General features: G+C 70.5%; 6 protein-coding genes across 6 annotated transcripts in view; 4 read left to right on the top strand and 2 right to left on the bottom strand.

Annotated features, from left to right (window-relative positions):
- Nucleotides 1–835: 835 nt before the first annotated feature.
- Nucleotides 836–5,690, top strand: AURANDRAFT_70842 (hypothetical protein; the record flags this gene model as incomplete). Its single annotated transcript, XM_009035757.1, has 4 exons — nt 836–1,440; nt 1,550–2,699; nt 2,925–3,298; nt 3,323–5,690. The coding sequence occupies 4 exons, from the start codon at nt 836–838 to the stop codon at nt 5,661–5,663; spliced, it is 4,470 nt and encodes a 1,489-aa protein (XP_009034005.1).
- A 2,642-nt stretch (nt 5,691–8,332) lies between these two features.
- On the top strand, nt 8,333–9,970 carry AURANDRAFT_61668 (hypothetical protein; the record flags this gene model as incomplete). The annotated part of the gene is made up of 1 exon (XM_009035758.1): nt 8,333–9,970. The coding sequence occupies one exon, from the start codon at nt 8,333–8,335 to the stop codon at nt 9,968–9,970; it is 1,638 nt and encodes a 545-aa protein (XP_009034006.1).
- Nucleotides 9,971–10,828: 858 nt separating this feature from the next.
- Nucleotides 10,829–14,106, bottom strand: AURANDRAFT_70841 (hypothetical protein; the record flags this gene model as incomplete). The annotated part of the gene is made up of 3 exons (XM_009035428.1): nt 10,829–11,099; nt 12,343–12,515; nt 12,806–14,106. The coding sequence occupies 3 exons, from the start codon at nt 13,955–13,957 to the stop codon at nt 10,829–10,831; spliced, it is 1,596 nt and encodes a 531-aa protein (XP_009033676.1).
- Nucleotides 14,107–15,030: 924 nt separating this feature from the next.
- On the top strand, nt 15,031–17,928 carry AURANDRAFT_70840 (hypothetical protein; the record flags this gene model as incomplete). Its single annotated transcript, XM_009035759.1, has 2 exons — nt 15,031–15,983; nt 16,419–17,928. The coding sequence occupies 2 exons, from the start codon at nt 15,031–15,033 to the stop codon at nt 17,926–17,928; spliced, it is 2,463 nt and encodes an 820-aa protein (XP_009034007.1).
- Nucleotides 17,929–20,350: 2,422 nt separating this feature from the next.
- On the bottom strand, nt 20,351–21,688 carry AURANDRAFT_1140 (hypothetical protein; the record flags this gene model as incomplete). The annotated part of the gene is made up of 1 exon (XM_009035269.1): nt 20,351–21,688. A coding segment is annotated over one exon (1,338 nt), but the record flags the coding sequence as incomplete, so codon positions are not given.
- Nucleotides 21,689–22,939: 1,251 nt separating this feature from the next.
- Nucleotides 22,940–25,159, top strand: part of AURANDRAFT_61664 (hypothetical protein) — a gene marked incomplete at both ends in the record, with an annotated part of 8,141 nt that continues 5,921 nt past the window's right edge. The window contains one exon of the mRNA XM_009035760.1: nt 22,940–24,219. Within this exon, the coding sequence (XP_009034008.1) occupies nt 22,940–24,219 (1,280 nt within the window). The remainder of the gene's footprint in view (nt 24,220–25,159) is intronic.

The following is a 25,159-nucleotide window of genomic DNA, read 5'->3' as shown; positions in this document are numbered from 1 at the left end:
TGAAGAGTCCTGCTGCTGATAATCACTATAATCCACGCCAGGGTCGACATCCAGCGGCACTCGAATTATCTCCGGGAAATTGTCCACGCCACAGTCCTTCACACTGATGAATTTTTGCGCCACCATACGCTTGATGCAAGATTCCATGGGATACATGCCAGGTTGACACACATGCTCAGGTTGTCGATCTTCTCCCGGTACAAGATGAGCTTCGTAGACCTCGACGAAGATCCAGTCTCCCGACGACGTTGGCTGGTGGAGCCATTCAGGCATGACTGACAGCGGTCGCCAGCTCCAAGAGCTTTGCCATATCGACACGGCGTCCGGGCCCGTGCCGCGCCGCGGGCGCCACGGGAGGCACTGCAGGCAGAGGCGCCGAGCGTCTACCTTGATCGTCGAGAGTTCCGCGAGCGCGCCCGCATCGACAGCGAAGCGGCCGAGGCCGCACGTGGCGAGGCGCGGCGCCCAGATGCGGTCCAGCAGCGTCGCCGTCCGGAGCGATGTAGATGCAGCGCCGACTTGTAGCACGGATTCGACGTCGAGAAAAGCGAGGATCTCGACGACCACATCGTTGCTCACGCGCGCGAGGGCGGCCATCGCTCAGATGGCGCGCGCCGAGACTTGCGCACGCACCCGCGACGCACGGTAATCGCTGTGGCTGACGAAGACGCCCGGGCTGCAGGCGACGACCAAGACGCGCGCGCGCGCCGAGCCTGCTCGAGCAGGTCGGTCGGATCGAAGTGGATGCTTCCGGCACCGTGCACCGGTAACTCTCAAATTCGACGACGCGAGGTCGGGCTGCCCGCGTCTGGGCGTCGGACGTCGGCCCGGACACATGGCGTACCAGGCCGAGATGGGCTACCAGTACGACGACCGGGCCTTCGGGTCCGAGGCGCGCCCCGCGGAGAAGAAGTCGCCCTGGGCGTCGCGCGCCGCGACGGTCGTCGGCGGCGTCGCGTGCTTCGCTTTGGGCATGAGCGCGACGCAGCTCACGTCCATGGCGTCGTCCATGGAGGCGGACAAGCAGGCCGTCTACTCCGCCGAGAGCGGCGACGGCCCGACGGACCCCCACGCCGCGGCCTGGCTCGCCGTGGACGAGGCCGTGCAGCCGTGGATCGCCAAGGAGACGAGCAAGGCCGACGCGTCCGAGTACCCGCACATCTTCCTGAGCCTCATCGACGACCAGGGCAAGGCGGACATGGGCTACGGCAACGACGGCCTCGACCAGCTCGCCGAGGCGACGCCCTTCATGGACCTCCTCGCGGACGACGGCATCAAGCTCGACAAGTACTACAGCCAGCAGCTCTGCACGCCGTCGCGGTCCGCGCTGCTCAGCGGCTACTACCCGATCCACACGGGCATGCAGCACGACGTCATCCAGCCCGAGTCCATGTTCGGCATGCCCGCGGGCCACAAGCTCATGCCCTCGTTCCTCAAGGAGTTCGCCGGGCTACCGGACGCACATGATCGGCAAGTGGCACCTGGGCCACTACCAGTCCAAGTACCTGCCCCACAAGCGCGGCTTCGACGAGTTCTATGGCTACCTCAGCGACCAGCTCTGGTACTACAACCACAAGTCGCCCCACGCGTGCGACGGCTCGAACTGCTACTACGACATGCAGCGGAACGGCGCGATCGCGGAGGACTCCATCGGCGTCTACTCGACGTTCCTCTTCGTCGACGCCTTCACGGACGTGCTGGAGAACGAGGATGCCTCGACTCCGCTCTTCATGTACCTGAGCTGGCAGAACGTGCACGCGCCGCTCGACCCGCCGCCGGCGTCGTTCTACACGAAGACGGAGCTGTCGCTCGTCAACTCCATCGAGGACCCGCACCGGCGGACCTTCGCGTCGATCACCATCGTGCTCGACAACGCGATGAAGAAGGTCGTCGGGGCCATGAAGAAGTCGGGCTTCTACGACAACTCGATTCTAGTCGTGGCGTCCGACAACGGCGGCTGCTCGGGCTCGGGCGGCTACAACTACCCCTACCGCGGCGGCAAGCAGTACCTCTACGAGGGCGGCATCCACGTCAACGCGTTCATCCACAGCCCGCTGATCCCGAAGAGCGCGCGCGGCACGAGCTACCAGGGCCTCTTCCACGTCTCCGACTGGCTGCCGACGCTCGTGACGGGCGCCATGAAGACGGAGCCGACGATGCTCCCGGCGGACCTCGACGGCGTGGACCAGTGGCACGCGATTCTGGGCAGCGGCCGCGGCGCGCCGGCGGCGTACCCGCGGACGGAGATCCTCCACAACATCGACCTCTGGTCGCTGGAGATCTACGGCAACGTCACGAAGCTGAGGACGCCCATCCAGGCCATCCGCGTCGGCGACATGAAGCTGGTCATGGGCCAGGACGCGTCGACGCACTACTCGCCGACGGAGACGACGTGCCCCGAGGGCATCGGCTACTGCATGCCCTCCTACGAGTCGACGGAGGACTGCTCCTACGAGTACGGCGACCAGAAGTACCTGTACAACATCACCGCGGACCCGAGCGAGCTCGTGGACCTGTCGACGGTGCACCCGCAGCTCGTCTCGACCCTCGAGGCGAAGCTCGCGGGCTACGAGGCGACGATGGTGAGCCCGGCCTACCGCAACTCGAACTACGACCTCGCCTACAGCGCCTGGGCGGGCCTCAACTCCAACTTCATCGGCCCCTTCGACGACCCCGTCGAGGTCGCGCTCACGGGCTTGGTGGGCAACACCGCGGGCGACATGAACGACGACAAGGCCATCAACTAGGGCGGCGCATGTGTGTGTGGCCGTAAGGAGACTTTTTATCATTAGCGGCGGCGGTGTCGGCGCTGCGGCCTGCGCTTGATTTGGTCAGTGCAGCCATGCGGCATGTTTCCGTCAATCGATCGGCCGAGCCTCGGAAGAATTTTTTCATTGGCTGCCCGATGGAGACGAACCGGGAAGGCTGAAGGCTGCCCGATGCCCGCGCCGATGGAGATGATGGAGCGAGAAACGTCCATCGTCGACGACTTCTTCCAGGACCGGCAGTCGGATCGAGAAGCGTCGACGCTGCGCGACGCGCTCCGCATCACTTCGGGCCCGACGCGCATCACCCGGCGCGCGCGGCAACTGCTCGCGCGGCAGATCCTCGCGTCGGCGCAGCGCTACGAGACGGCGACGCCCTTCTTCGTGATCTGGCGCCGCTTCGCGCTCACCTTGATCTTCTGGGCGACGCTCTTGGACGTGGGGAACCTGGGCATCCTCTACGTGGCCATCTACTGGAAGATCTTCGACGCGCTCGACATGCGTAGCGCGGCGTCTTCTCTTTCTGGTTTTCTGTGTGTGTGATCCTTCGTCTCCAGGTGCCTCTGCAGCTACGATTGCGGCGGCGACGACTGGCACGACGTCTACAACCGGGGCGAGTGGAACTTGATCGTGCTCAACGCCTGCGGCGACCGGACGGTTTCCTGCGACGTCCAGGGGGGGCTGAACACGTGCATCTGCGAGACCGGCGCCGGCGGAGAGGGGACGAACGTCACGGAATGCCGCTACCACACCCTCGTGTCGCCGTTTTTGTGGTACGCGGCCTGCATCGGCGCCGTCGGCGCCGTCACGGTCTGGCTCATGTTCAAGCTCGGCCAGTTCAGCCCGAAGAGCGACCGCGTGAACATCGGCCAGCGCCTCATCTGCTGCCTGCCCCGGCGCTGGCGCGCGCTCATCCACGCGACGCCCGCGGAGTCGAAGAGCAAGTTCGTGACCTTCTACCGCGCCTACACGCTGCTCTGGGTGTTGCAGATCGTCGTCTTCGGCTTCGTCGTCTTCTTGACGGGCAAGGCCCTCGTCGGCGAGGCCGAGGGCTACGAGATGCCGGCGGCGGGCCACAGGCACCTCGTCGTCGTCGTCTACGCGCACTACGTCGTGCTCGCCCTCCAGGGCGTCGGCATCTACGTCTGGCCCCTGGGCAACGGCAAGTTCGCCGTGACCCCGCGGCTCCGGCGCATCTTCGCGCGGCGCGCGGCCGACGGCGCCGCGGAGCAGCAGATCTACGACGTCGACGAGAACGAGTCTCAGGGCGGGCGCCTCTACCTCAACCTGGAGACCTACGCCGACGACGCCGACGCCGACAAGCCGTTCGTGCTCCGGCTCCTCGTGGACTTCGTCGACGCCGGCGGCCGGCGGACGACGCCGTTCCGCGCGGGCTACGCGCCGCCGAGGGTGAGCCTCGACGCGCTCTCGGACCCGCGGCCGGACCGCGTGCTCGAGCTCGACCGGTCGGCCGCGGCGTCGACCTTCGACGGCGTCTTCGCCGTGCGCAAGCGGAGCGCCGTCGTCTACCACGTGACCGTGCCCGCGGCGGTCGTGCTCGGGCGCCACGTGCTCACCCTCGAGAGGGCGAGGCCCGCGCGGACGCCGTCGGGCGCGGGCCGGCGCCGGTCGGGCGACCTCGAGCGCGCGCTGCTCGACGACGACGACGACGCGACGCTCGCGGAGGCCGTCCCCGTGACCATCTCCGACCCGGACTTTGAGCACCGGAAGCTCGTGCGTCTCGAGCAGGCGCTGCGGGCCGTCGAGGCCAAGGTCGAGACGCTGGCGCCGCAGGTCGCCGACATCTTCGAACGACTCGGCGAGGACGACCCGGCCGGCTTCACGCCCCACGGCCACGAGTACTACGTCCTCGTGAAGATGCGCGTCGTCGGCGTCGCGACGTCGTGCGCGGCCATCGCCTCCGGCATGGTCAACGACGCGTCCGGCGGCGGCAAGGCGTCGCAGCGGCTCATGCAGGCGACGAGCGCGATCTCCTTCCTCGGCGAGCACAGCGGCCTGCCCTTCGCGGGCTGGGCGACACTGCTCGTCTGCGGCGCCGCGGACGCCTTCGTCGAGAACGACAAGGCGAACCGCGTCGAGCGCGTCCAGGACGTGTTCCGGACGCCCGCGCGCGCGGAGGCGCTCGCGGGCCGCGTCGCGCGCGCGGCCGCGACGCGCCTCGAGGCCGACCTCGCCGCCGCCGCGGACGAGGACGCGGCGCGCGACCGCGCGGACGAGACGCGGCGCGCAAAGGCCGCGGAGGAGACGGGCGTCCTCGCGCGGCTCCGGCGCGCCAAGGACGCGCTCGCCAAGGCGCTCGTCGCCGAGCCCGACACCAAGGTCCGGGAGCGCGCCGAGGACGACGCGGCGGCGATCCTCGAGTACGTCATGTCCGGCGCGCTCGAGGCCGCGCGCGGCGCCGACGACGACGTCGTTCGAGCGCTCGCGGAGCGCGTCGCGCCGACGGCGGGCGCCGCGCCCGAGGCCGAGCTGCCCCGGCCGTCCGTCGGCGCCGCGCCGCCCGGGACCGCGCCCGTCGTCGCCGTGGGCAACAGCGCCATCGGCGACTACGACGACGCGCTCATGTTCCTCCGGTCCGGCACGGCCTTCGTCAAGGCGGGCTTCGGCGGCGTCGCGCACTACGCGTGCACGCTCTGGCTCGCCGTCGAGGGCGGCGGCATGCAGCTCCGCTGGTCGCGGAACACGTCGGGCAAGGTGTCGTTCATGGATTTGGGCGACGTCGTGCGCGTGGGCCTCCTCGGCTCGCGGAGCGTCGTCGTCGAGGCGGCGGGCGACCGCACGAAGAAGTTCAAACTGGCGCGACCGGGTTTGGCGCAGCAGTACCGCGCCTGCCTCGAGCTCGTCCTCGCCGCGCGGCGCGGCGCGGACGCCGTGTAATCGCGAGCGAGGACCTCGCCCGCCTCGAGCTCGGCGCGGACGCCGCGTAATCTCAGAAAAATTGTTAGGCGACGGCGCACGCGTCCTGGGCCTCCGGCCCCTCGTCCGGCGCGGCGACGAGCGGCGCCGCGGGCTCGACGGCGACGTCGTCGACCGCGACGTCGTCGACCGCGGCGGCCGCTTCGACGCCGGCGTCGCCGCCGACGGGGGACGCCGGCGGCGGCACCTCGACGTCGCGCGCCGCGGCCTGTTGCTTGTTGATCTCCTGCCAGTTCTTCCGGAGCACCGCGAGGAGCGGCGCGTCCGCCGGCGCGTGCGTCATGCCGCGCTTCCAGGCGACCAGCAGGAAGACGCCGATGCCGAAGGCCTCGACGATGCCGTAGTAGAGCGGCACGCCGACGGCGCGCGACGCCCGGTCGCCCTCGAACATGTTGAGCGCCACGGTCGTCGCGATGCCCGGGTTCTGGTACGCGCACTCCACGGCGACGGCGCAGCGCTCCGGCCCCTCGAGCCGCGCGACCTTCGCCGCCGCGAGCGAGAGCAGGAGGCCGAGCGCGAAGGGCGTCGCGCACGCGACGTAGAACGACGGCTTCTTGTCCCAGATGGGCTCGTCGCGCGAGCTCACGAGCGCGGACGCGGCCATGAGCGCGAGGCCGCTGACCTGCCCGAGCGTGTTGAACGCGTTCCGCGCGCGCGCCGCGCGCGACGCCTTCGCGCCGTCCTCGAGCGCGTACGACGCGAGGAGCCCGGCGCCCACGGCCAGGATGACGACGGCGATGCCCGCGAACAGACCCTCCCAGCGCAGGTCCGACGTCGCGCCGCGCGCGTAGGCCAAGTTGACCCAGATGAGCAGGTTCAACGGTAGAAACGCGACGCTCAGCACCGTCGACGCCGCGGTCATGGCGACGGAGAGCGCGAGGTCCGCGTTGAGGATCGAACACCAGAAGTTCGAGTAGCTCCCGCCGGGCGACGACGTCACCACCAACAGCGTCACGCCCACGAGCTCGCCGAGGTCGAAGGCCTTGACGACGCAGAACCCGATGAACGGCAGCAGGACGAACTGGCAGCAGAGGCCGCAGACGACGCCGCGCTTGTAGCGCTCGCGCTCGCGCCACGCCGCGCGCACGTCCACCGTCGCGCTCAGGCCGAAGACGAGGAAGAAGAGCGGGATGAGCAGCAGGCTGCCCGTCACGGACGGCATGGGCGCGAGCGACGGCGCTCGCTGCCGTGTGCTGCCGGTGGCGTCGCGCGCGAGAGAGCTGCTGCCGAGCTCACAGCCGCTGGCTGCGCCGCCGCGCGACGCACGGTGCAGCGCGAGAATTAATTGCCACTAGCTCTCCCTTGAAAAAGTGCCTCGAGCGCCTCGACGCCAAATGCGAGCTATTGCCGTTGGAATGCTTGTGTCCTTCAAGCTCTGCTCTTGCCAAGGAAGCACCGCTGCACGAGAGTTTTCCGATGTTATGGCTCGGCGTCGGGGCTGCGCGCGCCCCGGGTGGCGGGCCCCGGCTCCCGGTCGCGGCCGCCGCGGCCTCGGCGCGGTGCCCGCGGCCTGCGGTGCGCGCGGGGCAGCCCTCGTCGGCCCGTCGGTGGCGGCGGCGCGATAGGGCTGCCACACGGTGGCGGCCGCCGGGACGAGGACTTCAGCGTCACTGCGGCGACGCGCGGCTGCTCCGACACCCTTTCCGGCGTCTGTGGTGGCCGGGTTCGCGCGTAGGGGCGCGGGGCGGCCCGGACGCCGCTGACTTTTTTTTGGGAATTTTAACGAATGCTCGCACCTACTCAGGCGTGACACTCTGGTTGGCTGGCGCCTGTGCGGCTTTGCTCTCTTCCCACGGACCGGTGCGGCACTTGGGACGACGCCGGGGCGTGGCACTCTGACTGACTGGCGCTGTTTGCTCTCGAGGACTCTGCTGCGAATGTGGTTACGGGCTGGATTGGCACTCGGACAACACCAGGGTTTTTTCGCACTTCGCTTTTCCCAGCCTCCGGCTTTTCTCCCGGTCGGGTTTTCCCGGGGGCGGGGTTTTTCAGCGTCGTGTTTTCGCCCAGTCCTCCGGAAGCTCTTCCCGGGGGGTGCGGTGGCCCCGTCCTCCCAGCCTCGTGTCAAAGGACAAGGCTGTAGTCGACAAAGGGGCGGTGTCAATCCGGTTCCGCATCGTCAACGAGCTCCTGCCCGGGGCAGGACGCCGTCGTATGGCGGTCCCAGGTCGCGGACGAGGTCCCGGCTGCGTACGGACCCCTGCGGCGGTGACACCCCCCTGGGTGGCGGCGAACCGAGAAGGCCGCTCAAGCGAAAGGCGGGCGCCGGGGGGAACTCAGCTCTCTGACCCTGACGGCGGCGTCGGCGCGGTGTCTAGAAACCTCGTGCGTTCTGGCCGTGTCCGGCGCCAATGCTGGATGGAAAACCGGACCCGCCCTGAGTATGGCATGTCCGCGCGGGCCGCGAAGCGAGTCCACGGACTGCGAGTGAGCCCCCGCGCGCCTGGCCCCTCGGAGCTAGATGCCAGCCCGGCTGCTCGTGTTCAGCCGCGGCTAGGCTTGGAGTCCCAGTGCCGCAAGGCCTGGTGCCGCAAACCCCCCTGGGGGAGGCCCTCTAGCTGTTAACCTCTCCTAGCCTAGCACCGCGCGAGTCGGGGCAGCCACCCGCGCCCACGCGCTGAAGAAGCGCGATGGGGGCGGGGCCCGCCCTCGGCGCCCTGATCCTGGCCCTGGCGCTGCCCGGGTGCTGGGGCTGCGTCGCGTTCTCCGAGCGCATCATCACGACGCTGGCCGACGGCGCCGTCTCCGTCTTCGCGATCGACGTCGACGGCGACGGCGACGTCGACGCGCTCTCGGCGTCTTACAACGACGACACGGTCGCGTGGTACGAGAACGACGGCTCCCAGTCCTTCACCAAGCGCATCATCACGAACTCGGCGACCTCCGCCGTCTCCGTCTTCGCGATCGACGTCGACGGCGACGGCGACGTCGACGCGCTCTCGAGCGGCAGCACCGTGGCTGCGTGGTACGAGAACGACGGGTCCCAGTCCTTCACCGAGCACACCATCTCGGCGGGCGCCGCCCGCTCCGTCTTCGCGATCGACCTGGACGGCGACGGCGACGTCGACGCGCTGTCGGCGTCCTACACCGACGACACGGTCGCCTGGTACGATAACGACGGGTCGCAGTACTTCACCGAGCGCTTCATCACGACGCTGGCGGACGGCGCCGTTTCCATCTTCGCCATCGACGTCGACGGCGACGGCGACGTCGACGTGCTGTCGGCGTCCGAGGACGACGACACGTTCGCGTGGTACGAGAGCGACGAGGTCGAGGACGACAACTTCCATTTCTACGAGCACGTCATCACGACGCTCGCGGAAGGCGCTCGCTCCATCTTCGCCATCGACGTGGACGGCGACGGGGACACGGACGCGCTGGCGGCGTCCTACTCCGAAAGCGACGTCGCGTGGTACGAGAGCGACGAGGTCGAGGACGACAACTTCCATTTCTACGAGCGCCTCCTCTCGGCCTCGGCGGACGGACCCATGGCCGTCTTCGCCATCGACGTCGACGGGGACGGCGACGTGGACGCGCTGTCGGCAGCCTATTCGTGCAACTGCGTCGTCCTGTACGAGAACGACGGGTCCCAGTCCTACCGCGTCCGCGCGCAGCTCGTCGTCACGGGCGCGGGGTCCCTCGCGAACGCGGCGCTGCTCCTCGCCGTCGTCGCCGAGGCGGCGCCGACGCCGCGGCGCGCCTTCCTCTGCGTCGCGCTCGGCCAGCGGGCCGTCGAGCTCGCGCTCGCGGCGACGGCCGCGTTCCTGGGCCTGAAGGTCGACGCGAGCTCGGGCCTCTCGGGCGCGGCGCGGCGCGCGCGCGCGTCCGTGCGGCGCCGCGTGTCCGCCGTCGCGAAGGCCGTCCGCCGCTCCACGAAGCCGCTCCGGAAGCCGCCCGCGCCGCCGTCGGCCAAGGTCGTCGAGTTCAACGCCATCTACGCGCGGAGCGCGGGGCGCTTCGCCCGCGAGTCGCCCATCCCGCGCGCGTCGCCGGACCCCCGCGCGTCCGGCCCGGGCCCGAGCCCGCCGCCCTTCGACCTCAGAAACAGTCCGCCCGCGGACGGCGCCGCGTCCGAAGGGCTGCCCGCGGGATGGGAATCGGCGTACGACGCGGCCTCGCAGTGCTTCTACTACCGGTCGCCGGCGCTCGGCGTCAGCCAGTGGGAGCGGCCGGCGCCGAATCGCCGCGCGTCCGCGGGCGCGGCCCTCCGGAAGACGCCCTCGGCGGACGGGGCGGCGCTCCACAGCCCCCGCCGCGGGTCCGTCTAGCGTCGCTCGCCGCATCCGACGCTTCGCCACCACCAAGGTCCCGCCGCGAGCCCCGTCGACGAAACATCCCCGAAACCAAGCTCGCCGGACCTCGCGCCGCTCTCTCAAACACCTCCGTCTTTCGTCTCGCATCCTCCCCCCTTGTCTGCGCCGTCGATCGAACCCCCTTCGCTCTTAGGACGTGAACTCGATGTGGGTCCTGTGGGCCTTGTCGGAGTTGGCCGCGCGGCATCGGGCCGTGTGCTTGTACTCGTCGGCCCACTTGGACGCCATGCCCGGCTGCGCGCCGCGGAACGAGTCCTTGACGAAGGCGCGCTTCGTCATCTCGCCGGCGTGGGGGTCCATGGGCGTCGGCGGCTTGAAGGGGTAGGACGGGTCGAGCTTGACGATCGTGCCCGGGTAGGCGGACTGGAGGTGGCAGCTCCGCCGCGACGGGTAGTGGATGTCCGTGCGGAGCTGGGCCTGCGCCGCGTCGCGGAAGGCCCGCGTGTTCGGGTTCTCCGCCTTGTCGCGGATGCCCACCTGGGACGCGCTCAGCTGCGACGTCGTGACGCCGAAGCCGTTGCGCGTGCGCTTCGTGAGGGCGTAGGACGACTCCGGCGCGACGAAGACCTTCGGGGGGAAGGCCGCGCGGTAGGGGAAGGGCTCCGGGTCGAGGCCGCGCCGGTTCGACAGGGCCGGCGCCTGCGTCTCCTGCTGCGCCTCGAGCACCTGCGACGGCGTCTGCATGCCGCGCTAAAAACCGCGGGGCAGCATCCCATGCAACATTGTATTGTGTGCACCGTTGAAGCCCGTCGAGCCGCTCTACCAAAAAAGGGACCAAAGATGCTACTCGGGGGCTGGCGGCGCCGCCACGACTCACTTCATGCGGACGCGGGGGTTGGCGGAGGGCCCCGTGAGGGCGAGGACGGGGTGGGACTCGTAGACCTCCGTGCCGGCGTCGACGAGGAGCCGCGCGACGGTGCCGCTGTGGGGCGTCCGGATGTCGATGGACGCCTTGTGCGTGTCGACGACGGCGATGGTGTCGTCGGCCGCGACGACGTCGCCGACGGCCACGGTGAACTCGTAGAGCTCGCCCATCTCCGCGTGGAAGATGTTGTCGCCGATGAACGGCGTCCGCACGATGATCCTGGACGGGGCGCAATTCAGCGACGCGGCGCGACGATCGAAGGGCTCGCGACGCATGCCTCGCGCGCGCCTCTCGCCGACGCCTCGGTCCCCGGTAGCGCGCAGCGCTCTCTCGTCAAAGACGCCGGCGCTTCACTCGTCGTCGTTCTTCGTAATCGCCGGGAGGCCCGAGTCCTCGAAGGTCGCCAGCGCTCGAACGATCGGGCGCCGCGCGTGGGCTGCGGCGACGCGCGCGCTCGTTCGAAGAGCCATCATCCTCTGCACGCAGCACCGACGACGAGCTTGGCTGCGGCCAAAACTGCAATGCGCGCATGCGGGAAGCTCGCTCGCAAATCGTCAATGCCGGCCTCGCGATGAAATCAATGTTTGATGTTTGCCCCCAGCCACGCGGGCTGGGTGGCCCACCAGCGGCAGCCCGCGCCCGGCCTCGGCCCGCTGGGTGGCCCCAGCGGCAGCCTCTGGGTGGCCATGACCGATTACCCGCGCTACGAGCGGCTGTCGGCGGCGATGGGCGAGCACTACGCGTCGGCGTTCCAATACCTGGCGCCGGGCTTCTGCGAGGCGCAGCCGGAGCTCCGCGAGGACGTCGGCGGCGTGCGCGAGATTTTATGCCACGGGGAGCCCGACGCGTCCGGCGTCGAGCTCGTCATCTACGTCGACGGCGACGTCGACGTGAGCTCGCGGAAGAGCTTCGACCAACTCGTCGCCTTCCACCGGAGGATCACCGCGGACCTGGGGCCGAACATGCCCGTGCCGATTCTGGAGACCGCCGTCGACGTCGACGCGTACTTCGCCGTGCTCATGGCCTCCGACGTGCCCTGGCCCCAGCTCGCGCTGCAGTTCGTGCGCGACGGCGCGACGGCGGCGAGGCGCGCGAGTCTGGCGCTGCCCGAGTCGCCGCGGCCGACGGTCGTCCGCGCCGTCGGCGAGCTCGACGAGCCCTTCCGGCCGCCGTCGCCGCCGCGCCTCAGGCCGCGCGACTGGCAGCGCCTCGTGCTGCGCCGCGCGCCGAGCGGCGAGGCCTACGTCCTCCGGCTCTACGCGCCCGTGGCGCTCTTCGCGTTCGCCTACGCGTCCTTCCTCACGTCCCTCGGCGCGCTGCGGCCCGCGGACTGGGAGAACGGCGCCTGCTCGCTGGCCATCGTCACGGCGCCCCTCGTCGTGACCATCGCGTTGGCGCTCGGGTCCTTCTTCGCCGACGAGGCGCAGGAGGCGGAGCGGGAGTAATCTATGTGGAACCTTACCAGCCGCAGCACGCGACGGGGCAGGCGACCTTCGCCTTTTTCTTTTTGCCGTCGCCGTCGCGGCCCTTCTTCTTGCAGCGGCTCTTCGTCTTCTTCTTCGCCACCCACGCGCAGTCGCGCGTCGCCTTCTTCGCGAACCAAGAGGCGTCGTCCTCGTCGCAGGAGCAGCACGCCTCGGCGCACGCCGCTTCCGCGTCTTCATTGCAGCGCGCCGCAGGCTTCTTGGAGACCCAAGCGCAGTCGCGTTTCTTCTTCTTGAAGAACCAGTCCGCATCGTCGGCGCACTCGTCGCCTAGAAGACGCCGAAGATCAGAGCGAGCGTCGCCGCGGCTACGAAAGAGCGCGCGCGTCCCGCGCCGTCGGCCTCTCCTTCCTTCGTCGGCGCCGGCGTCGCGTCCTCTCCCTCGTTCGGCGTCGGCGCGGGGGACGCGGCGGCGTCGCCCGTAGAAGCGCAGCCGTAGACCTCGACGGTCCGCGCGCCCGTGTTGCCGCCCGTCGTCGACACGGCGGCGAAGGTCAGGCTCTCGGCGCCGTCGGCCACGACGTCGCAGGCGTAGAGCGCGGTCGCGTCCGGGAGCGCGCAGGTCGCCAACACCTCGCCGTCGGCGGAGCGCACCTCGTAGGTCTGAATCACCGCGGAGTTCGTCATCGACCGGGAGTAGAAGCCGACGCCGACGACGTCCGTCGCCGAGGGCAGCGCGATGGTGATCGACGCGCCGTCGCCGTCGCCGTCCGACGACCACTGGGAGCTGTCCGACCCGTCGATGGCCTTGTCCGCGCCGTAGGACGACGACGACGAGCCGCCGCCGTAGTTGGACGACACGGCGGCGACGGAGGCGCCGGCGGACGCGAGCGCGACGTTGTTCGACGCGCAGTCGCCCGAGCCGTCCTCGGCCTCGGGGGTGGTAGTCGTCGTCGCCGCGGCGTGAAACACGCCCAGCGACGCGTCGACCCAGGACGCGCCGATCGCGTAGGTCGTCGCCGGCTCCGCGGCGAGCGCGCCCGACGGCGCCGCGGCGACGGCGTCGGCCCGCTGGATGCCGTGGCGCGCGCCGGACGAGTCGGCCTCGCCGAAGGGCGCGTCGTCGGGCGTCGCGTGGAAGAACGCCGCGGCGACGACGGCGCTGCCGATGTCGGACAGCGCCAGCGCGACGGCGTCGCTCGTCGCCGTCGCCGCGACGTCCGCGGCGTCGCTGGCCGCGTCGCCGGACGACGCGAAGGCCGCGGCGTCGGTTTTGACTAAACCGTCGCCGCCGCTGAGCGCGTAGGTCGCCGACACGTAGACGCCGCGCCCGAACGGCAGGAACGCGAAGAAGCGGACCTCGCCGTCGGATTCGCCCGCGGCCAACGCGACGTCGTGGTCGAGCGACGGCGTGCCCGGGTCCATGGCTTCGCTGAAGTAGAGGGAAAACGCGCCGGCGCCGGACGCGCGGAACGCGGCGCCGCACGCCGTCGCGAGCGGAGTGGTGGCGGACAGCACCGTCGCGCCGTCAACAACCGCCGCCGACGGCGCCGACGCGTCGAAGAAGCCGTCGGCGGACGCGGCCGTGAAGTCGTAGACTTCATCTGTCGAGGCGACGACGGCCGCGAAGGCGAGCACGCGCAGCAGCCTCATTGTGGTATTGCGCGCTTCGTGCGAAATGTGAAGCTGCGCGTCGTACGCCGCGCCACGGCCTCGTCAGCGTCTTCGTGAGCGCGCGACTGCCAGTCGTCCGCGCGCGAGCAGGCGTCGACCGCGACCTCGAGCACGCACCGGAGAGCGCCGCCACCTCGATGCCAGGCCCTGCTCCTTCAACCTGTTATTCAACATAGCGTCGGCACAGCCTTACAGGTCGCGGTCGCTGCGCCAAAACGCGATGATGTGCGAGAAGACGTCGTCCGGGGCCTGGAAGAAGAGGCGCTCGTGTGCGGGGACGCTCGACGGCGCGGTCGCGCGGCCGCTCTCGCGGAGCGCGGGGAGCTCCCGGCGGAGCGCGAGCAGCGCGGCGCGCGGCGCAGCGATGTAGGCCGCCCAGCTGCCAGCGGAGCGCACGTCAGCGAGAAAAAATGCAGCCTGTGTGTAGCCGCGGCGCCGTGCATAGGCCTCGGGGGTTTCCCCGGCGACATCAGTCGCGTCGAGCGACGCCCCGAGACTGAGCAGGCGCTTACACGCTGCGATAGGCTGCATGTCTCTGACATACATGGAGTTGACAGCCTCATGCAGCGTGGTACGACCGTTGTAATCCACAGCATCGATGCGAGCGCCCGCATCGAGCAGCATGCTCGCAACGTCAAACCCGCCGTGCGCGAGGGCCGCGTGCAGCGCTGACTTACCACCTGCAGGCCTGGTACGAATCCGGTCCCCTACGCGATAATTTATGTCGGCGCCGTGGTCGATAAGCCACCGCAAGGTCGAACGACAGCTGAGAAGCGATGCACAATACAGGCGAGTGACTCCTTCATCGTGTTCATCGATGACGTAAACACCGTGCGCACTCTTTCCGGCGCGACAGAGACTGTCGACGTCGCGCTCGCCAGCGGCGTACCAGGCGCGCGTCTTGTTGAGAAAGTCTGTGTCGTGGGGGTCCATCACGGCCGCGGCGCCGCGGCAAATCTGCGGCAAGCGAGATATTGAAGACCGCCAGCGGCCTCGTCCGCGATCCTCGACGCCGCTGCGACGTGCGCACACCCGCATACCCGCAGCAAACGATGCGCGCAGTCACTCTATTGATCGCGCTGCCCGCGGCGCTGCACGCGTTCCGCGCACCGACGCCCCTGCTGCGCCCGAACATTGCCGTCGCCGCAACCCCCGTCAGCGAGCTCCTCGCGGGCGAGGTCGCGGTCGGCGACGCGTCGATGACGCGGGCGGCGGTCGTCGCGGACCTCGCGGCGCGCACGGAGGCCTGCCGCGCGCCCGCGGCGGACGTGCTGCCCTACGCCACGGACGACGAACGCGACGCGTGGTTGCTCCGATTCTGCGCCGAGGCCGAGGACGTCGACCTCGACGCCGTCGCGGCGCGCGTCGAGGCGAGCGTGGCGTGGCGCCTGGGCGAAGGCAAACCCATCGTCGAGGCGGCGCGCGACGCCGTCGCGGCGGCCACCGCGACGCCGGGATCGTGGGACAACGGGCCCGTGCTCGCCGCCGCCCCTCATTCCGCCAAGATCGAGCCCTGGGTGCCCGCGGGCAAGCTCATGACCATGCGCGGCGCCGGCGGCCTCGTGTACGCCATCCGCGCGGGTCTCATCGACGACAAGGGCCTCATGGCCGACGTCGACGCGGACGCCCTATCGTCGTTCTTCCTCTACGCCAAGGCGGTCAACGAGCGCGTCGTCGCGGCGCTCACGGCGCGGACCGGCGAGCTGGCGACGGTCGTCACGGTCAACGACCTCCAGGGCGTCGACCTCTTCGGCGACGCGTCGTTCCGCAACGCGCTGAGCGCGGCGTCGAAGCAGGGCGACGCGATCTTCCCGGGCCTCTCGGGCCCCACCGTGCTCCTCAACCTGCCGCGCCTCCTCGGGGCCCTCGTCAAGCTCTTCACGCCCCTCTTCCCGCCGGCCGTGCGCAAGAAGCTCAAGTTCGACAGCTTCGACATCGGCGCCGAGGACGCGCTCCTCGACGCCGGCGGCAAGGCGAAGCTCCTCGCCTACCTCGACGACACGCTGTAAGACTGTGAGACCATGTTCCGGGCGCCGACGGCCATCGGCCGACGGTGGTTCTTTCGTGCAGCCTGCGCGCATCAGCGGAGAGACTTGTTGAGAGCCGACGCGCGCAGCTTCAGCGATCGAGCCGACCTTGCATCTCGCTTGAGGGTGCTGATCTCGGTGCATCAGTCGAGGTGCAAGTCGCGCGTCGCCGTGGTCGCATCCACGGCGCTGGCGGCGCCCTCGCGACGATGAGACGCCTCGCAGGGCTCGGCGCATGGATCCTCGCCGTCGCGTCCGGCGGCTGGATCGATCAGGACACGCCCGAGGCCTCTCGCACGACGGAGGGCTACGCGCTGAACGGCACCCACGACCTCGTCTTCAGCGACGAGCGCGCGCCCCGCGCCCGCCACACAAAGCCGCGCGCGCGCCTTTAGACCCGCCTTCCCGCGCAGGTTCGAGGCCGAGGGCCGGACGTTCCGCGACGGCGAGGACCCGCGGTGGACGGCGATCCACAAGAACGACTACACGAACAAGGCGCTCCAGTTCTACCACGAGGACTACGTGACGACGTCCGGCGGGTCCCTAAATATTACGACGACGCCGGAGCACACGAAGTTCGAGAGCCACCAGATCAAGGACAAGAAGCACGTCCGCGTGACCGTCAAGAAGACGTACCGGTCCGGCATGGTCCAGGGCTGGAACAAGTTCTGCTTCACGGGCGGCATCCTCGAGATCCGCGCCAAGCTGCCGGGCCGCTACGACGTCGGCGGCCTCTGGCCGGGCATGTGGATGATGGGCAACCTGGCGCGCGCGACGTACGTCGCGTCGTCGAACCACATGTGGCCCTTCAGCTACGAGGCGTGCGCGCGCAAGGACCAGCGCCGCCAGGAGATCAACGGGTGCATGCCGCGGCCCCACTTCGGGCTGAACCCGGACCAGGGCCGCGGCGCGCCGGAGATCGATCTGTTGGAAGTCATGCCGGGGGAGGGGTGGCTGCCCTGGGGCCTGAAGAAGCCGTACTACTCGACGTCGCTCCAACTGGCGCCCGCGGCGCCCATCCGCCCCTTCAACGGGGCCAAGCCCGCGCCGGGCACGTGGTACGAGCATCTGCGCTACGGCCCGAACACGTCGCAGAACGTCTTCTTCTACGGCATGCGCCTCGACCACGGCTCCGACGAGGAGTCCTACTGGGCCGACGCGGTGTCCGGCAACACGCCCATCGGCGCGAGCGAGTTCGAGGACTTCCACACCTACCGCCTCGAGTGGAAGCCCAAGGGGTCCATCGACTGGTACAAGGACGGCAAGTTCCTCTACGGCATCGACGACGCGTCGATCTCGTCGCTGACGGGCGGCCAGGTGCCCGACGAGCCCATGTACCTATTGCTGAACACGGCCATGTCGAGCACCTGGGGCTTTCCCGCGCCCTGCCCGCCGGGCTGCGCCTGCGACTGCCAAGACTGCGCGGAGGAGAAGTGCGCCTGCGGCATCGCGCCGGGGTTCTGCGCGTCGCTGCCCGCGTCGTTCCTCGTCGACTACGTGCGCGTCTACCAGGACCGGGGCGACCGGGCCGCGAGCCTGGGCTGCGACACGGCGAGCCACCCGTCGAAGGCCTTCATCGAGGCCCACGAGCACCGCTACGTCGACCCGGACCGCCCCGGCCGCGCGCCGCTGGAGCGCGTCGCGACGGGCGGCGGGCGCTGCGCGACCGACGACGACTGCGGCGGCCGGCCGGCGGGCGCCTGCCGCCGGCGGCGCTGCGCCTGCGGCGCGGGCCGCGCCGGGCCCCGCTGCCTCGCGCCCGCGGGCGCGGACGACGCGCGCCGCGGCCGCGGCCGCTTCTGGCGCCTCCCGGCGCCCGCCGTGCCGCCGCAGCTCGCCGCCACGGGCCTCGCCCTCGTCGCGGCCTTCGTCGCCCTCGCCCGCGCGCGCGCCCTCGCCTTCAAGGCGGAGCGGAGGAGATAACGCTCGGAAACCGTTACGCGGTCGCGGTGTTGTGGCGGCGTCATCGGCAGCGCGCGGCCGTGCATGCTTGCTGGTAGGCGATGCCCATGCTGTTGCCCATGCCGACGCCCTCCGGCGGTCTGTCCGTGAGGCGCTCGAACAGGTGGCCGGCCTTGTCCCGGAGCCAGATGTCGATCGGGACGGGCGGCCCGCGCTCCGCGGCCGCGAGGCGCAGAATCTTCCGCGCCGCGACGTCCGAGACGCAGTACGCGTGGGCGCCGACTTCGAAGCCCGGGACCCAGCCCCCTTTGTGCTGGAAGTAGGGCACGCGCGACGGGTGCCAGTCCCCGAGGTCTCTCGTGAAACTGCCGAGCTGCCACGCGGACGCGGACGCGTGCCGCCGGAGTAAATACCATTGGAACAGCACCTTGAAGTCCGGGTGGAAGACGACGTCGTCCTCGAAGAGGCAGCTGCAGGGCGCGGCGCCGCGGCGCACCGCGCGCTCGAGCATCGCGAAATGGCCGACCGTCAAACGGCTCGCGGACCCGCCCGAGCTCGTCGTCCGCGAGTCTTCTTCGTTGAAGGCGGGATATCGCGCCATAGTCTCCGGCGACGGATAGGAGCTGTCGAACACGGTGTAGTTCGCTCCGATCCTCGCGAACTCGCCGGCGAGACGCGCGAGGCGCCGGGGATCGTGGCCGCCGGAGAGGACCATGTAGTTTGTTCCATCGCGCCGTGACATGCAGCGGGGCAGTTGGGCCGATACGCTACAGATGGCGACGGCGATGAAGAGGAGTTTGCTCTTGTTTATCATCGCCTCGAGTGCGCAGCACAGACCCAGCAATGCGAGAGTCAGCTGATCGCTAGCTTGTGGTAATTTTGCTCGACCGCGGCATGCGCGCCGCCCTCTTGGCGGCCGCCTTGGCATTCGCCGTCGCCGAGGACGCCCCATTGGAGTGTCCGTGCGGCCTCGACAAAAGCCCGTGGCCCGCGAGCCCACCGACGACGACCGGCGAGCTCAAATGGTTGCATATTCCCAAAGCCGGCTCCTCCTTCGCCGTGACCATGGTGCAGACGCCCGCGGCCTGCGCGACAGTCTCGTCCGCGGGTCTAGCCGCGGCCATGCGGTACGTCCACCCCCCCGCTCCCTCGAAACGGACCCGCGCCCCCCGCGCAGCGCGTGCGACGACCCGACGAAGCTGAAGAAGAAGGACCGCCGCGTGCAGCGCGCGTGCCTCCTCGAGGTCCTCCGCGGTCGGAGCCCGGCCTGCGCCGACGCGGCGGCGAAGCTCTTCGTCGGCCACGACCCCCTGCCGACGCGCGGGCCCTCGGGCGCCTACGCGGGCATCTTCCGCGAACCGGTCCGTCGCCGCGTCCCGAGCCTTCCCGAGACATTTCCCCCTATGGCCGCGCCCATATAGGTCGCGCGGCTGAAGAGCCTCGTCAAGCACACCCGGGCCGCGGGCTACGTGCCCGGGGGCATGAAGCGAAACAACCTCTTGGACAACGGCACGGCGACGCTCGCGGCGTTCGCGAAGAAGCCCGCGCTGTTGGGCTGCGCCGCGCGCATGCTCAACGGCGCGCACTGCGTGTCGCCCCTGCCCGTGGGAGACCGCGACGTGGCACTCGCGGAGGAACGCGTGCGGACCATGCGCTTCGCGGGGCGCGGCCGCCGGCGTCCGTTCGTCGTCGTCGAGGCTCGCGAGCGAGAGAAACTGGAGAGACGCGCGCCGTCGTAGGCTCACGGAGGAGTGGGTCGCGTCCGTGTGCCTCTTCCACCGGGTCCTGGGCCTGCCGCGGCCGAAGCGCGCGCAGGCGCTCAACACGCGCGCGAACGCCGGCGCGGCCGACGCGCCGCCGGACGAGGTCGCGCGGCCGGACGACGCCGCGGACGCGCGCGTCTACGCGGCCGCCGCGGCCAAGTTCGCCGACGACCTCGAACGGCACGGCGCGGACGGCGCCTGCGTCGCCGCCGCGCGCGAGCGCGGGCGGAACGCGCGCCGACGCTACGAAAACGCCGAGGACCCGCGCGAGCGGCACGAGGCCCTCGCGCGCACGAGGCCCTGAGCGGCACAAGGAAATCCGCGAGCGCTTCGCGGCGGCGGAGGCGCGCCTCGCGCGCGCGACGGCGGACTACTAACTAATTCGATACTAGTTAGATGCCACGAAACGCCCTCCTCCCAAACTCGTTACAAGGTGGACCGCCCGCGCTTCGACGCTACACTCGTTAGAAGATGGACCACCAGAGCGCGGCCGCGAGCGCCGGGAGCACCGCGAGCAGCACCGACGCGACGCCCGGCCGCCGCGCGGACGACGGCGCCGGCGCCGGCGCGGCCGCGGTCGCGTCCTTCGGCGGCGCGTCGCGCGCGAGGCGGCCGTCGAGATTGGCGAGGGCGTCGCGGAGCGCCGGCCGGCCCGCGGCGTCGGCCTCGCGGAGCACGCGCAACACGACGCCGTCGACGTGCCACCGGTGCGCGGCGCCGATTCGCACCTCGAAGCGGGCACCGACGAGCGACCGGTCGAAGGGCACGAGGACCTTCGCGTAGGTCTTCGTGTGGCAGACGAGCCGCGCGCCGCCGTCGGCGACCTCCGCGTGCGCCGCGCAGGCGACGACGGTGCCGACGAGGCCGTCGTAGGGCCGGAACGTCTGCGTCAAAGCCGAGAGGCGCCGCGACCGGTCCTTGACCGTCGCCGTGTGGACGCGCTTCATGGACGCCGCGGGCGTGCCCGGCCGCGCGTAGAACTGGGAGATGTTGATGAGGCCGAAGGCGTAGTCCTCCACCAGCGCGTACGTCGCGTCGAAGTCGTCGTCCGTCTCGCCGGGGAAGCCGCAGATGACGTCCGTCATCAGGCTCAGCCCGCCGTCGACGCGCGCCGCGAGGCCGTCGACGACGGCGCGGAAGTCGGCTACCGTGTACTCGCGGTTCATGCGGTCCTTGGCCAGGACCGCGTCGGACCCCGATTGCACGGGCACGTGGAGGAACGCGTAGACCTGCGCGTGGTTCAGGCACCGGCCCAGCACCTCGAGCTGGTCGAGGACGTAGGGCGGGTTCGTCATGCCCACGCGCAGCATGCCGTGGGGGTGCGCCTCCAGCACGGGCAGCAGCGCCTCGAGCAGCGCGCCGAGCGACGTGCCGAGGTCGATGCCGTACGCGCCCGTGTCCTCGCTGCTGAGCCAGACCTCGCCGACGCCGTCGGCGAGGGCGCCGTCGACGCGCGCGACGATGTCCGCCAGCGCGTAGGACCCCAGGGCGCCCCGCGCGTGGCGCGTCTTGCAGTACGCGCACGCGCCGAGACACCCGCTTGAGAGCGGCACGATCTCGACGAGCGCGTTCGCGCGGACCTTGGGCAGCTCGAGGGACGGCAACGGGCCGGAGCCCAGCGCGTGGAAGGTCTCGCCGCGCAGCGCCGCGGCCACGGCCTCGTTGACGCGGCCGATCTGCTTGATGCCCACGGACGACGCGCCGTCGAGCTCCGGCGGCTTCCGGCCGCCCTGCTTCTTCACCAAGCCCCGCTCGCCCTGGGGGATGCAGCCGGACACGACGACGGCCTTGCCGTCCTTCATGCCCCGGCGCACCTCCTTCATGAACGCCGCCTGGCTCGGGTCCTTGACCGTGCACGAGTTGACGACCCACGCGTCCGCGGCGTCCGCGTCGGCCCTGTCCGTCGACACCTCGTAGCCCTCGGACGCGAGGAGGCCGCACATGTACTCGCTGTCGCTCACGTTGTGGCTGCAGCCGAAGGTGCGCACGTAGACGCGCTTCGTCTCCGGCAAAAAGGCGGGGCCGCCGTCGGCGCAGGGCTTCCGGCGGAACGACGGCGCCTTCTGCTGGTTCTTGCGGCGCGGGAAGATCTGCGCGGGCCGCGCCGCGCGGCCGCTGTCCGTCGGGTCGCCGTGCTTCGCGATGTCCTCGATGTCCATGATGCTGCTTCTATGAGCTGTCGATCGCCATGCTGCCGCGGCGCGGCACCTTGGGTGCATGTTCGAAGATGTTGAAGTCCAGTAGCCAGCCCTCGAGCGGGTCGTAATGGACGAGGTCGTCGATGCCGAAGCCCTGGAACGGTCCTTTCTGGCACAAACGCGTGCGTGGTATGCCGCTGGTGACCGCGACATCGACAGTCTCTGTCGCGTCGAGCTGCTCGATGCGTACAGCCGTCATGCGCATGTTCGTGTCTACGAAACAGGACCAGATCAGATTCTAGAGACGCGCCTTGGTCTTGCATGCCATTTCGCTTGGCGCAAGGCCATGCGGTGGCTCATCGACCGCGGGGCAAACGTAAATCTTGCCTATTCATCATATCACCGGACGCCGCTGCTCAGGGCCATTTCGGCCCGAAATTCGGGCGGCTGCTTCGACGCTGTTATCACGCTGCTCGACACGGGCGCCCGCATCGATGCTGTGGACGTGTTCGGTCGCACCGCGCTGCACTACGCGTTCTTCGGCACGGGGGTGTCCGGTCAGCTCCTCGCAGTGTGTAAGCTCCTGCTCAGTCGCGGCGCGCCGTTCGACGCGACCGATACCGAAGGCCACGACGCCATGGACTATGGGCGATTTAGTCCTTACGCTCCTGCGCTGGCCTTGAATTTGATCGCTGACGTGCGCTCCGCTGGCGGCTGGTCGGCCTACATCAACGCGCCGCGCGCCGCCCTGCTCGCGCTCCGCCGGGAGCTCCCCGCGCTCCGCGAGAGCGGCCGCGCGACCGCGCCGTCGAGCGTCCCCGCACACGAGCGCCTCTTCTTCCAGGCCCCGGACGACGTCTTCTCGCACATCATCGCGTTTTGGCGCAGCGACCGCGACTTCTAGAAGTCTCGAAAGCCCTTCCGACGCTTGATGCTATGTTGACGCTCATGTTGACCCGTGCGAGCAGCTCGGCTTGAAGAAGCCGGAGCTCCTCGTGTGAAGCACGCCGGCGCCGTCGTCGTCGTCCCAGAGCTCCTCGTGAGAAGCACGCCATCGTCGTCGTCCAAGCACAGCTCGAGAAGCGCGGCTCGAGGTTGCAGAAGCCATCGTCGTCGTCCAAGCACAAAGCCATGCGCGTCGCCGTCCTGCTCCCCTGCGCCGCGCTCGCCCTCGTGGCGCCGCCCCAGCAACGCCGCATCGCACCGCAACGCGCCGCGACGCTCGACTCGCTCGAGGGCGTGGAGGCCCCGAAAGTGAAGGTCGACACGACGTCGGGCCTGCGGGGCCTCGTGGCGACGGCACCCATCAAGGCCGGCGAGTCGCTCGTGAGCGCGAAGCGCGAGCAATCCGTGGAGGTGACGGACCTCGAGGCGAAGACCGCGCCGCGCGATCTCCGGAAATTGGGCTACTGCGACGACGAAGAGTGGAAGGCGGTAGGTTGGGAGGGCCGCCTCGCGCTCCTGCTCCTGCGCGCGAAGGTGGAGAAGGATGCGACCCTTGCGCCCTGGGTCGCCGCGCTGCCGGAGGCCTACGACGACGTGCCCGCGTTCGGCTGGAGCGACGCGGACGTGTCTTCCTGTGCGTACGCGCCGCTGCGAGAGACGGTCGCGGGCCAGCGCGACACCTGGGCCAGGGCGGAGGCGGCGCTCCTCGGGAAAGACCAGCGGCGCCCCTACGGCGCCGCGGACCTGCGCTGGGCCCTCGCGACGGTGCTGACGCGGTCGTTCTCGGGCCCCTTCGAGGGCACGTCGCCGAAGCAGCGCTTCGCGCTCATCGGCTTCGCCGCGTGGCTGGCCGTCGGCTACGTCGTCGGCGGCTTCGGCGACGCGTCGACGGCGGCCCAGGGCTTCGTCGCCGTGTCGCTGGGGTCCGTGCTCTCGGACTACCTCGTGTCCAAGGACGAGAGCCTGGACCTCCAGCGCCACGTCTTGGCGCCGGGCGTCGACTTCCTCAACCACGTCGGCGCGGCGGCCGAGGACGACGCCGCGGCGTCCTACGAGTACTTCGCCGACGCCTTCGCCGTGAACGCGCACCGCGACTACGACGCGGGCGACGAGGTCCACGCGTCCTACGGCAAGAAGTCGAACGCGCAGCTCGTCGCGAACTACGGCTTCCTCGAGCCGGGCAACCCCTTCGACGACTACGTCTTCCCCGACGCCTACCCCTTCCCGCCGCTGCGCGGCGCCCGGGTGACGCGCACGGGCTTCGACGAGGCGACGGCCAAGGCCGCGGTCGCCTACAGCGGCTCCACGGACGCGGCGCGCGAGAACCTCGTCAAGGCCTGCAGCGCGCAGGCCGCGGCGATCCGCGCGACGCCCAGCGGCAACGGCCTGCTCGACGCCCTCGGCGAGGAGCACGCGGCCATCCTCGCCGCGCTCGCGGACGCGACGGAAAAGTCGGCGATGCTCGGGTGAGGGCGCGTCCTAAGTGTGCATGGTTAGAAAGGCGGGCGTTCGGACGCCGCGCGGCCGGAACCGGCCGCGCGGCGTCGTCATGACGGGCCGCGTCCATCTTTCAGGCGAGCATGTCGAGGGCGTCCCGCAGCAGCGTCGGCGCGTCGTGGAGCTTGGAGACCATGGCCTCGGGCACGGCGTCGACGCCCCCGGCCGCGCCGACGAGCGCGCAGGCCACGGCCGCGCGGCTCGACGAACAGCCGCCGAGGAGGATCGACTCGCGCGCGCACTCCGCGAAGGCGTCGGGCCCATCGCCGGCGCGCACGGCCCGGAGCACGGGCAAAGCGCACGACGGCGGCATGTATCACGCGATCATCTTCCGCGCCGGCTTGCCGTCGAAGCCGAGCTGCTCCCGGAGCGCGGCGACGGCGCATTGGAAGCCCGGCTCGCCGCCGCAGGCGAGGCAGTCGTCGAGCGTCGCCCGCGCGGCGGCGTCGACGGCCGGCGACGCCGCGGCGGCGGCGACGGCGGCCCGGGGCGTCGTCGCCGCGCCGGCGACGAGCCGGGCGACGGCGACGGCGACGGCCGCGGCGTGGGACCGCGCGACGGGGCTCCGCTGCGTGACGCGCGCCGCGGCGTCCGCGACGGCCGCGACCTCGTCGTCGCCCTTGCCGTCGACGGCCGCGCGCGCGGCGACGGGGATCGCGCGGAGCAGGGCGTCCGCGGACGCGTCGGCGTCGTCGACGGCGCCGTCGAGGAAGCGCTGGATCGTGCCGTGGCGCCAGGGCCCCTCGAGCGGCGGCGCGGCCGCGCGCTGGTCGTCCCGGTACGCCGCCCGCTCGTTCCGCGTCGCCGTCGACGCCTCGTAGTCCGGCGCCGTCATGCGCTCGCGCAGCGCCGCCGCGACGTCGTCGCCGTCGAACGCGCCGCGGGTCCGCGCGAGCGACGCGACGACGC

Source organism: Aureococcus anophagefferens (genome assembly GCF_000186865.1).
Source record: "Aureococcus anophagefferens unplaced genomic scaffold AURANscaffold_3, whole genome shotgun sequence".
Lineage (NCBI taxonomy): Eukaryota > Pelagophyceae > Pelagomonadales > Pelagomonadaceae > Aureococcus > Aureococcus anophagefferens.
This window is presented reverse-complemented; position numbering and strand designations above follow the sequence as displayed.